General features: G+C 36.3%; 1 protein-coding gene across 4 annotated transcripts; it reads right to left on the reverse strand.

Moving 5' to 3' along the window:
* Positions 1-417: 417 nt before the first annotated feature.
* Positions 418-12,603, reverse strand: LOC131027386 (probable LRR receptor-like serine/threonine-protein kinase At1g67720). Of its 4 annotated transcripts, XR_009102491.2 has the most exons (14): positions 12,405-12,603; positions 11,777-12,323; positions 11,194-11,690; positions 10,985-11,108; positions 10,811-10,882; positions 10,614-10,682; positions 10,447-10,518; positions 10,282-10,353; positions 9,969-10,132; positions 9,617-9,831; positions 7,325-7,451; positions 7,180-7,248; positions 970-1,102; positions 418-846 (listed from the first exon to the last, which is right to left on the reverse strand). XR_009102491.2 is itself a non-coding variant. In XM_057957424.2 (13 exons), exons 1-13 carry the CDS (start codon positions 12,493-12,495, stop codon positions 6,923-6,925), a joined length of 2,274 nt encoding a protein of 757 aa, XP_057813407.2. In that variant the 5' UTR covers positions 12,496-12,603; the 3' UTR covers positions 3,713-6,922. The 4 variants fall into 4 exon arrangements, 2 of the variants coding, with proteins under 2 accessions (XP_057813407.2, XP_057813425.2); XM_057957424.2 differs by lacking the exons at positions 418-846; positions 970-1,102 and adding an exon at positions 3,713-7,077; XR_009102493.2 differs by lacking the exons at positions 7,180-7,248; positions 7,325-7,451.
* Positions 12,604-12,986: the final 383 nt, after the last annotated feature.

Consider the following 12,986-nt stretch of genomic DNA (forward strand, 5'->3'; position numbering starts at 1 on the left):
ACAATAACAATATATTTTTTGTGTGTCTATTTTCATTTCCTAGAAATTAATTTAAATTTCTTTAGAATTATTTTAAGAGTTTAAAGAATAAGAAATTTATTGACAAGGAGAGCTACAAAATAAACTTTAGGGTGACAAGATAACCAATGATTGACCTACATTCTAGAATAGTCAAGAATATTTTTCCACTAGAGATGATTAGGAGGGAAAATTTATATACAAATACCAAGATAATCCTAAATAATTATTCCTATTTTTAAAATAAGAGCATCAACTTGTCAAGAGGCTCAGCGTGATCAGGAATATGAGATCTGTATAGAAAACGGCATCGGTCAAAGCAAGAAATAATATATCTATTCCTGAAATAATCAAAACCTACTTCTTCTAAAGAAGCTTCAGATGCAATTCAGAAGACTGTTTGTTTTACTCGTAGTCCCTTCAGATTAAACGGGAATGTAAAATTCCTACAGTACTTATAAATGTTTGAAATCACGGCCATAGAGAATTTGGATTGTTATGTCATGACCGAACTGAGATTGGCTACAATATCATTTGCTATTATCTGCCAACATCAAGTAGGCTGTAGCTACATTCAGCGGAGCATAGAGGCTCATTTACCACTTCAGTTGAATATTCGGACATAATTATATCCATGGCTTCTTTTATCCGTATTACTATGTCAGTTATGGTCGGCCTCTTGGATCCTTCAGTCTGAATGCATTTAAGCGACAGATTAAATACAGGATAGAGAGATTTCATGTCGATATCAGACATACACAACTTGTGGTCTATGATGCCTTTCAGTGGACCAACATAATCGTCGTTCCCCTCGACATTAAGCATTACCTGACGAGAAATAAAATGCATACATATTATAGTTCTATCAGATCTACCTATATTTAAAACGATACGAGCTAAGTGAAATAAAACTTTGGTAGATGGTAAAGTGTTATTTATTTAAAGGCTCACCCATTTCAAAAGGCTCATCTCCTCTTCACATAGCTCTGGATTAATTGCTTTCCTCCCGCATATCATCTCCAACAAAACTACCCCAAAGCTATATACATCGCTTCTCTCTGTTAACTTATTCGTATGAAAATACCTTTCATTAAGAAAAGCAAGTGTGGGTATTAGAATAGTATGGCAGTTGATGCTTCTACAAAAACTGAAAAAAAAAATTCAATGTTAAAGTCTCAGTGGGTATTAGAATAGTATGGCAGTGGGTATTAGAATAGTATGGCAGTTGATGCTTCTACAAAAACTTAAAAAGTCTCAGAGCGACTAGAATATAAGATAGTTTACTCTGGATCTAAGTATCCCACAGTTCCTTTGATGGTTGTTGTTATGTGGCTTGAGATTGTTAGAATTTAATCCCAATTGCAGGGAACTTTAATGCATCCGTATACTCCTCCTGCAAGCTCAACTACTCCTCTCTCTTCTCGCTTCCGTTTTAGGACAGTTTTTGAATTTGGTTTGATGGCATATCCTGATCATATCTTTCTCTGCACGGTAGCTGCTAAGTCAGCATTAAATATAATTAATTAGTTTTTGTTTTCCCCCCATACGATGGAATTTATTTTTGGCTTATGACAAAAAGGCTAAGTTCATAATTTTTTTAAGACAGAGATATATGTGAAAAAGGGCATCGCACGAGTAAGAAAAAGAGGGTAGAACAGGGAGAACAGAGAGCAGAATCAGAACAGGGGTTTCCATTTTTCATGTCTAAGAAACTATTTGAAGAGATCAAGCTCTGTCTTATTTGTATGGTTTGATATTTGAATGAATGAAGAGAAGGACTGGTTATTTGAATGTTTTTGTCTCTTGTTTTCAGAGCAGATTAACTTTAGATTTCTTCCAGTATTTTCTGTCTCTATTTTGCCCTTCTCTGTTTGTTCATCTCCGCCTCCAGAACCAGCTCGTGGTATCAGAGCAGGTTGATCAGAGCCAAAGGTTGCTCAAGGAAAGCTTTAAGGAAGAACTGAAGGTTATTAGTGCAGGAGCTTCATCAACAAAAAGCTTCAACAAAGTTTATTTTCTGATCAAGGGTATTCACAGCCAACAATGGCAAGCACAAGCTTGACAAACCCACAAATTCCTCAATTTAATGACAAGAACTATGACTACTGGGCAATCACAATGAAGGCATTGTTTAGTGCTCAAGATTTATGGGAGCTTGTTGAGAATGGCTACCCAGAACCAATAGACACAGCAGCATATAATGCATTGTCTCAAGCAGATAAAGATTTATTGAAGGAAAATAGAAAGAAGGATTCAAAAGCTCTCTTCTTCATCTTTCAAGGAGTTCATGAAAGCATTTTTTCCAAGGATTCAAGGTGCATCAAAATCAAAACAAGCATGGGATATTCTCCAAACAGCCTACCAAGGAATGACAAAGGTGAAGACAGCCAAACTACAAATGTTAAGAAGGTACTTTGAAACAATATATATGAAGGACACTGAATCAGTAGATTCATTCTTCACTCGAATCATTGGATTAGTAAATCAAATCAGATCTCATGGAGAGACACTTGAAGATCAAAGAGTGGTTGAAAAGATTTTAAGGAGTTTGCCCACAAAATTTGAATCAATTGCTCTAACCATAGAGGAGACAAAAGATCTCTCACAGTTTTCAGTTGATGAGCTTCATGCATCTCTTATTTCTCACGAACATAGGCTGAGTAGGACAGCAAACACTTCGTTGGAGCATGCATTCAAGTCTCAAGTTTTAATCAGCCATGGTAGAGGCAGAGGTAGATCAAATTTCAGAGGTAGAGGAAGAAATTTTCATAGAGGAAGAGGAGGCAGCCCATCAAGCTCAAGTGGAAGAGGTAGCAGCCAATATTCATGTCAAAATCCATCTCAAAATCACCTTCAAATCCAAAGGTATGACAAATCTCAAGTCCAACGTCACTATTTCACTATTGCAAGAAATTTGGGCATTATATGAATGAATGTAGAAAGAAACAATATGACTCTAGGCAGCAAAATGCAAATTTCATAAAAGAAAATCAAAACCAAAAATCAGAACAGCGCACTATGTTTTTGGCATGCAATGTTGCTCAAGCAAATGAAAAAGATGTATGGTTCTTAGATTCAGGTTGTAGCAATCATATGACAGAGAATTTAGAAATGTTTTCTAGTTTGGATAACAACATAAAGTCTGATGTAACTTTGGGCAATGATAATAAAGTTGAAGTCAAAGGAAAAGGGAACATCAACATTCTAACCAAGAAGGGGGAGAAGAAACATCTAACCGATGTCTATTTTGTTCCCGGTTTAAAACATAATCTAATGAGCATTGGGCAGCTTGTCCAAAAGGGTTATAGAGTCTCTTTCAAAAACAAAGAGTGCATAATTTTAGACAAATATCCAAGCAATCAGCTCATAGCAAAGGTTCAAATGACAAACAATAGGATGTTTCCATTAAGGATAAAACCTGATTTAAAAATTGAATTTTCTCAAGGACCCCCCCAACAAACTCACAAGAGGATGAAGAAAAAACTACAGCAGTCACTCAAGTAATCTTTCAAGCAGAAATTAAAGATGAAAACTGGCTTTGGCATCTAAGATTTGGGCATTTAAATTTTGTAGCTTTAAATCTACTTCATAGGAAAAGCATGGTCAATGGATTGCCTTTAATTGAGAAACCGGAAAGAGTATGTGAAGGGTGCATCTTTGGAAAGCAGCATAGAGAATTATTTCTAGCAGGTATGTCAATGAGAGCTAAGGCACCTTTGGAGATAATCCATTCAGATTTGTGTGGCCCAATGCAAACACCCTCAATAGGTGGTAGATTCTACTTTTTAACATTTATTGATGATTACTCAAGGAAAACATGGGTTTACTTTCTAAAGCATAAAAGTGAAGTGTTTGAATATTTTTGTCAATTCAAAGCTCTAGTTGAAAAACAAAGTGGTCACTACATCAAAGCATTGAGAACGGATAGAGGTGGTGAATACATCTCAAATGATCTTCTAAGATTTTGCAAGAAACATGGAATCCACAAGCAATTCACCACTAGCTACACACCTCAACAAAATGGGGTAGCTGAAAGGAAAAATAGGACAATCATGGAAATGGCTAGAAGCATGTTGAAGGCCAAACATTTGCCAAATGAGTATTGGGCTGAAGCTATATCATGTGCAGCCTATATAATGAATAGATGTCCAACAAAAAGTGTGAAGAATATAATTCCGGAAGAAGCTTGGAGTGGAAGAAAACATAATGTTGCTCACATGAGAGTTTTTGGATGTGTTGCATATGCACATGTATCTAATCAATTGAGAAGAAAATTAGACAACAAAGGAGAAAAATGCATATTTGTGGGATATAGTAATGAATCCAAGGCATACAAGCTATATAATCCAATCAACAAGAAGGTAATAATCAGCAGGGATGTTCAATTTGTAGAAGATGAAGCATGGGATGGAACCATGGATAAAACCATTAATATTGTAGCCACTTTACCACAAGAAGAAAATGAAGATGATATAGCAGCAGGCAGTCTTCCAAATGTCAGTCCTCCTACACCCATTCAAGGACAACAAGGTAGTCAAGCAACACCATCATCAAGTGTAAGAACAGCGTCACGTATGCAAACAAACACTCAAGTAAATAGGCAGCAAACACCATCAACAATAGGGATTTTTAGTGCAGGGACAGCAAGTCCACATTCCACAGGGTCTACATCAAGTGACATGTCAAATCCTACATTGGCAAGCTTAAGAAGACAAAAAATCAGAAGTTTAAGAGAGATTTATGAGCAAAATGAAGGTGGAAACAATGAAGGACAGACTTCTCTTTTTGCTTTATATTCACATGTAGATGATCCAATTCATTTTGAAGAAGCAATTAAAGAAGAAAAATGGATGCTTGCAATGGATGAAGAAATAGATTCTATTGAAAAGAATCAAACATGGGAGTTGGTGAATCTTCCACAAGGAAAAGAGGTGATTGGAGTGAAATGGGTTTACAAAACCAAATTGAATGCAAATGGTGATGTCCAAAAACATAAGGCAAGGTTAGTAGCAAAGGGTTACTCTCAACAACCCGGAATAGACTACAATGAGACATTTGCACCAGTTGCTCGTATGGACATCGTAAGAACAATATTGGCCATAGCAGCTCAAAACAAATGGGCAGTATATCAAATGGACGTGAAATCAGCTTTCTTGAATGGCATTTTAGAAGAAGAAGTCTATGTGGAACAACCACCTGGTTATGAGACTTTGGGTCATGAAAACAAGGTTTACAAGCTCAAGAAGGCTCTTTATGGACTCAAACAAGCCCCAAGGGCATGGTATAGCAAAACTGACTCTTATCTTTTACAAAATAGATTCAATAGGTGCAGCAGTGAGCCTACTTTATACACCAAAATGAATGAGCAAGGTGAGATCATAATTGTTTGCTTATATGTTGATGACTTAGTATTCACGGGTGATCTATCAATTGACAAGTTCAAATCAGATATGAAGAAAGAATTTGAGATGACTGATTTGGGTTTAATGAAGTATTTTCTTGGCATTGAGGTGAATCAAAATGAAAATGGTATATTCATCTCTCAAACAAAATATGCAAATGACATTTTGAAGAGGTTTAATATGATGAAATGCAAATCAGCCCCAACACCAATTGTGACAGGTTTGAAATTGAGTAAAGATGACAAAGGAATTGAGGTAAATCCAACTTTGTATAAAAAACTTGTTGGAAGCCTCATGTATTTAACAGCAACAAGGCCAAACATTATGTATGGTGTAAGTTTGATTTCAAGGTTCATGGAGTCTCCAAAAGTTTCACATTGGCAAGCTGGTAAAAGAATTTTGAGATATGTGAGTGGAACCAAGAATTATGGGATCCAATATTCAAGTTCAAAAGAGTTCAAACTCATAGGATACATGGATAGTGATAGTGCTGGAAGCATTGATGATAGGAAGAGCACTTCCGGCTATGTCTTTCATTTTGGAACAGGTGTAGTTTCATGGTCTTCAAAGAAACAACCAATTGTCACTCTTTCATCAGCTGAAGCAGAGTATGTAGCAGCCACAAGTGCATCATGTCAAGCAGTTTGGATGAGAAGAGTTTTGAAAGATCTCAAACAAGAACAAGAGGAGGCAACAAAGATCTACTGTGACAACAATTCAGCCATAGCATTGTCAAAGAATCCAGTATTCCACAAGAGAAGCAAACGTATTGACACTAGATATCATTTCATTAGAGAACTAATCAGCAATGGAGAAATCTTTTTGGAATTTTGCAGGTCTCAAGATCAATGTGCAGATATCTTCACCAAGGCATTGGGAAAAGAAAGTTTTGTCTATCAAAGAGATCGATTGGGCATCATAGATGGTAGCAATTGTGATTAAGGGGGAGATGTCGAGCTAGTTCTGGAGGCAGAGATGAACAAACAGAGAAGGGCAAAATAGAGACAGAAAATACTGAAAGAAATCTAAAGTTAATCTGCTCTGAAAACAAGAGACAAAAACATTCAAATAACCAGTCCTTCTCTTCATTCATTCAAATATCAAACCATACAAATAAGACAGAGCTTGAGCTCTTCAAATAGTTTCTTAGACATGAAAAAATGGAAACCCCTGTTCTGATTCTGCTCTCTGTTCTCCCTGTTCTGCCCTGTTTTTCTTACCCGTGCGATGCCCTTTTTCACATATATTTCTGTCTTAAAAAAATTATGAACTTAGCCTTTTTGTCATAAGCCAAAAATAAATTCCATCGTATGGGGGGAAAACAAAAACTAATTAATTATATTTAATGCTGACTTAGCAGCTACCGTGCAGAGAAAGATATGATCAGGATATGCCATCAAACCAAATTCAAAAACTGTCCTAAAACGGAGGCGAGAAGAGAGAGGAGTAGTTGAGCTTGCAGGAGGAGTATACGGATGCATTAAAGTTCCCTGCAATTGGGATTAAATTCTAACAGAGATTACGTCATCGCCAATGATTTTTGAAAGACCGAAATCTGCCAATTTTGCCCGCATATTGGTGTCGAGGAGGATGTTTGAGCTTTTCACATCTCTATGAACGATTTTTGGTGTGCAGCTTACATGTAGGTATTCCAGTCCTTGAAATACATTGGATATTAAGAAAAATAAAGAATCAAAGGCATTAGTTTATTAATTTTGTTCTACTGGAAGAAATAACAAGGGGCAGTACACTGTATTACCTTGAGCAGCGTCTAGAGCTACGCGAAGTCTAGTTTTCCAATCAAGTGTAGAAATGTTTGATAGAGATCCTGGAGGAAGGACATAATCATGAGTCTGTGTGTTTCAAACTAATATGATTTTTTTCGTAATGAAGAACTATCCTACCGTAGAGGTGGTCCTTAAGAGATCCTCCACACAAATGTTCATACACAAGCATAAGTTCCTTCGAGTCGTTGCAGTAGCCAATCAAAGACACCAAATTCCTGTGATTTACTCGAGATAGGAGATTGATCTGATCACCAACAAAAAAAATGGACATCAAGTTTGGAATAGCTTTTACAAATGGTAATTAATGAAGTTGTTTATGAGGGATCAAGTTTTCTACATTTAATCTTGAGTTACAGTTCATGTGTTAGAAAATGTAATCACAACTACCATTGTGCATTCACAAGTCACCTGGCAGAGGGCAGCCTACATCATTATGAAGACATTTATCAACCTTAGCTCCTATTCTGCCTTCCAAAGCTTATCCCATCTTTTCATTAATATTTGTGATTTTCCAGACCTTGAGTTGTGAACCATACTAATAATTTGGCAGAGAACCATGTAACCATCCATCCATAGTTTTGATTTTTCTATATATCGGTTAGCTTTGTATTCAGCAACTCACTCCTTGATAAGGCCAACTCCATAGACCTGTATGAGGCTGTGGAAAACAGCAGGTAAATGTTCGAGTCTAATCTCACCTATCCTGACTCATATCATCTGTATGCTCAAAGACATCTGCAGACATGACACAAATGGATTTTACTTAGATTCAGATGAATTTGCATTTACTCCTCCAGGTTCCTCCAGACGGTTCAACGTACAATATGCAAGATTGTTATTTGATATTTTGGTTTTCCCTCTTACTAGAAAATGATAGAAGAGTCTAGATGTTTGCCTTTTGACTGTAGAAAACAAAAAATTAGTGTGCTGGGCATATGAAGAGAGAATGGGGGTCTGTTCAAAGATATTTCAAACTATATAATTTCATGTATGAAAAAAGTTAAAGCTCAGGTGCTGATTCTGTTGTAATGTTTGAGTTTCTGTTTAATAAAAGAGCGTTTGTTGTGCTCTGTTTCTTATTCACTCCCCTGTTCGAAAAGTAAAATGTCAAGGTGTTTGTGTGAAGAGCTGAAGCTCAAACAATCCATGTAGTTTTTTATGTCTGATCAATATAAACTATGTGTTTGTTTTATTTCTGTTCTCTTTCATTCCATATACTGGTATCAGAGCCGAAGGTTTATTAGTCTGGAGAGCCAGATGGTATGTGTTGTATCAGCTGTATAGGCTAAGAACGGTGATGCTATTGACTGTTGAAGTCCCTTTGTAGTTTTCTGCATCCCGATTGAGGCGACCATATGATGTATTCTATATTACAAAAGTTTGCATCCCGTTACCCTTAAGTAGCTCTATAGGGCTGGGAAGTCTTTTTGTTTAATTGCATCAGTCTGAGAAGTTAAGCAAGAAAGACAAGCTGTTGTAGCTGCCTTCTTAATAAAATTGCTTCCATTAATGATTAAGAGGAATCAGTGGGAGAAACCGCGGCAGAGAATTTTTCTCCAGCCACCATTGCCAAGGATTAAGTGAAAAGTAAGATCGCAGCAGAAGGAAGAAGTCGCACCTTGAACGGAGGTAACCACGTTTTTAAAATAAGAGTAAATTTATTAATAATTCTTGCATCAACAGAAAATACAGCTGTTTGTAAACAAAGGGTGCAGAAAAAGGATGAGAACCATGGTTTATATATGAAGATTTGAGCTAGCAGCTGTTAAATGTTGTAATGGTTGGATAATAGTTAGGTTGAAGCGAGATTCAAGTATTATATTACGCTGCTTGGTTCCATATTTTTGGATCAAAAGATAGTTTTATTTTGATGTCATATTTCTTTGAGCTGAATTTGTTGTTGGAAAATAGGACTGACCAGCCTATTGTTAGTGTGAGTGTGGCCTATTTGCAAAATCCATTAAAAAACACACACCGCATGTGCTTGTGACGCATTAGTGTTGGTATGGCTTATCTTAAAAATCTGTTAAGCAATATTGCATGTATTTGTGATTCTAGGCTGATTCTAATGTTAAATGTTGAACTACTAGTCCGTCAACCAGTCCCTCAGCCAGCCCATCATCAGTCCTTAAACTAATATTCATATGGACTAATTACAACTAGAATCTAAGACCTTCTAGCTATTATTGGAATGGTCTACCAACTAAACTACTAGTCCCTCCTTGACCAATCCATCATCAGTCCTTAACAGCTAAAACATACAAGTTTATTTACTGTTGAACGTAAACCACAGCTAAAACATACAAGTTTAATTACTGTTGAACGTAAACTTCGATCTTTCATCTTCAGTCCTATGTGAGAACTATTACAGTGAACAATATTGAGGTGTATTTAGGTCTTTGACATTACCTCGTTCAGGAACTCTGCCAGTCCTTGTTTTGAGGAGGAGGAGAGCAGCTTTACAGCCACATCTTTTCCATCAGGTAACCTGCCAAAGTAAACACTTCCGAAACCGCCCTCTCCGATCTTTTGGCTGAAATTGATTGTGGCAGTTTTCATCTCCAACAGACTGAATGAACGGCAACTCGAGGTGTTTGGTTCCATGATCGCTATTAAACCTACATCTGCAATTTTGTTTACAAAACATAACTACAGATAACGCATCTATGAATAATGTTTCAATGAAAAGTACCAAAATTTGGTTTTTGAAAGAACTATGTGAAATCCCTCTCCTTACCTAATGGGTGATGATTCATCTTACCTTTTGCCTTCATGCATCTTCTTCGTTGGTACATAATGACGAATATCACCACCAGCGAACCACCGAGGAGAGCACCTATTACTGATACAACCACAATCTTAATTTTGTTATCCTTGGAGTGGCAATTATTTTCAACTTTGTGGAGATATGGATTCCCAGAGTACCTGCAGAAGAGAATTTTACAAATTATCAAATTGGATGATCGTAGTAACTTATAACCCCGAGTCTGATTTCTACCCTTTTAAGAATTTATGCGAAAATAACGAAATCAATCTGTGTATATTGGTTTAAAAGAGAAAAGATTAGACATTACCTAAGGTCCAATAATTTATTACACATAAGTTCTTGGGGTAAAACTCCGCTGAAATTATTGTTCTCTAGATTTCTGGCAGAGAGATAAAACGCATACACAAATTCACTCTACATATCATGGAAATACAAAAAATAATCGAAATATCCCAGAATTAAAAGAACTTACAATTCCTTTAAATTTTTCAATTTGGACAGACAGTCTGGGAAGATACCGCTGAAATTGTTGTTTTGAAGTCGCCTGAAAATACCATTGAAATAATTATTTTGTGTTTGAAACAATCATTCAAAGAATCAGCGAACATCACAATTTAAAAACATGTGCAACGGACTCACAGTATCTCCAATCTTCCTAAGTTGCACAGATCTGGTAGAAATCCTGATAAATGGTTTTCCTGGAAGGAACTGTTCAAAGTAAAATATAGAAAAGAAGTAGCGAGTGAATATTAAAAACCTTTATACAGTTTGTAATAATACATTAAGCAATCGAAAACAGACCAAAAAGAAAGAAGCAATATATGAAGAATTCTCACATGCTTCTCAATGCAATTAAGTCATTGATGCGACTTGGTACCGATCCAAACAGATTCCTTCCCGATAGATTGCTAATGGTAAAGATCAGATTGATAACAAACTCTCATCAGTTTATTGTAAACAACACTTTTGACATAGCACAAGATACAATTCAGTGATATGTTTCAACTTACACTTCTACAACTCTAACTGTGTTGTTTTTGTTGCATCTGATTCCCTCCCATGAAATACAAAAGCAAGGATCAGATGTCCAGTTCTTCATGCCAAAAGCAGTTTTAATAGACGAAAGCGCACTAACTGCAGGTAAGAGATATCCAGTTGTTCATTTGCAAATAACAACAGTATCTCAGAGCTTGAGCTGTAATCGAAAGCTGAAACTTACCATCGCTTGCATCAGTGAGCGGCTCCGTGGGGACTATATTATAATACTCAAGCCCGTTAATGAGTGCCTTGCGGTTAGATTTACCAGGCTCATCTTCAATAGTCTCGAGAGAAACATTTACAGCCAGTCCAGTGTTGTTGTATGTCACCGGCAGCTCTACAAAATTACTTTTCACATCCAAGCTTATATTGCGAACTACAATATCATTTATCACAATTTTGAATTTCCTATATTCAGAAGCATTCAGGACCTGGGTCTCTGCAAAATATAATACAATTAAGTTTTGGCCTTCCACTGCTTCTAGAAAGATATTTAAAGGCTGTGTAGCTGTTTCCACCATAAGCGCTGTCTGCAAAACAACTGTTGGAGGAAAATTCCTGCTATTATTTTTCTTGCCGAAGAAGTCCACCGAACATTTGGATATTGCTTGATTATTGGTCCTTAAACTTAAAGCGTTGTCTAAAGACCAAATGCGATCGAATTCATCTTGAGGATACCTAAGCAAGCATATCAGAATCTGTTAGGTTATCATGATTCCAATGATTAACGTGCCTAAAAGCGTGTCCAAGAAATTGATACATACCTGATAGCCTTGGGTGATTTATTACCAAGATCATATCTTCCAATGGTGTGCAACATTATGCCGGGTTTCACTTGCAAACTGTACATCCCACTCACAAGACTTCTCAACTGAATTGCAGAGATGAAAGGATCGGTGTCATCGAAACTTCTAATCAAGCAAACTTGAAATACACCATTGGGACTTGTTAAAATCATATCAGTGATCCTTGGTACATGCGCATAGATAACTGTCTTGGTCCTGTGAGTAACAAATCCCTCCGTCTCAACGGAGAAATTAAAACTGGGAACTGTTTGGAATTTCTTGTAATCACCAAATAGAAACCAGAGTCTCAAGAGATAGTTTACGTTCGGACTCACAGGCAACCGATAACAAGACTTATTTAGAGGTCTTGGGAAAAACCTCAGAGACTGCATGTGGAATGGTGTATTTGGCATAGAAAAGTTTGCTATATTGCCAACATCTATATAGTTAGCATCTACAATCCAGGTCATATTTGTCTCTGAATCAATGGAATTTCTTATCCCGCCGCAATCAATGTTGAGGAATCCTGTTTTGCCAGAAGAAATCATAATTAGTTGAACAAAGCCAAGTACATAATAATGTATGCTCAAGTTATTCATTTTCTGACCTGGCTGAGCAGGAACCAAGACAAAAAGCCCAGTTATGAACGCGGTAACACAGAGAATGGATAGACTTCCATTTTTGCAACTAAAATTCATTTTCTTACATTAAATTTCCAAACATCAGTACTGTCAACAATAGTGGTGAAGAGAATTTTATGCATCCTATTTGAAGAGCGAAGGGGAAACTTCACATATTTCTTCCACAAAACAAATAAAGTGGATCAGTTCTCTAAATCTATAAATAAATAAATAATTTTACTTTTCATGACGGCTTGCTTTTGTATAATCTTCGATAATTTACAACGTAGTAGAGCTGTCACTATTTCAAGTTCACCACCAAGAATTTGATGCAATTCTATACCTTCAATCGGTCTTTGGTATTAAAAAATCGAATGAAACTTTGTTCTCTGTTTCTTCGTCCACACATTTAGATATTTTTCCTGTAGTCACATAAATCTGTCCAACTTAATTAAATAAATATTTGCTATTTATTTGATTAAAAATCCACTAGCCATCAATTAATTAAATTAATATTTAATTAATTCATCCCCAAACATTCTTCTATTAATTAAATAAATTATTCAATT

This window comes from Cryptomeria japonica, chromosome 1 (assembly GCF_030272615.1).
Source record: "Cryptomeria japonica chromosome 1, Sugi_1.0, whole genome shotgun sequence".
In the NCBI taxonomy this organism is placed as follows: Eukaryota; Viridiplantae; Streptophyta; class Pinopsida; order Cupressales; family Cupressaceae; genus Cryptomeria; species Cryptomeria japonica.

Bases quoted from the DNA above. Each gene is read 5' to 3' on its own strand.
- LOC131027386 (XM_057957424.2), bottom strand. From the start codon at position 12,495: ATGAATTTTAGTTGCAAAAATGGAAGTCTATCCATTCTCTGTGTTACC. The intron at 9,832-9,968 runs GTAAGATGAATC...ACAAAATTGCAG, and splicing joins AAGATGCATGAAGGCAAAAG to ATGTAGGTTTAATAGCGATC. The intron at 7,452-9,616 runs GTAATGTCAAAG...GTTGGTGATCAG, and splicing joins TGGCAGAGTTCCTGAACGAG to ATCAATCTCCTATCTCGAGT.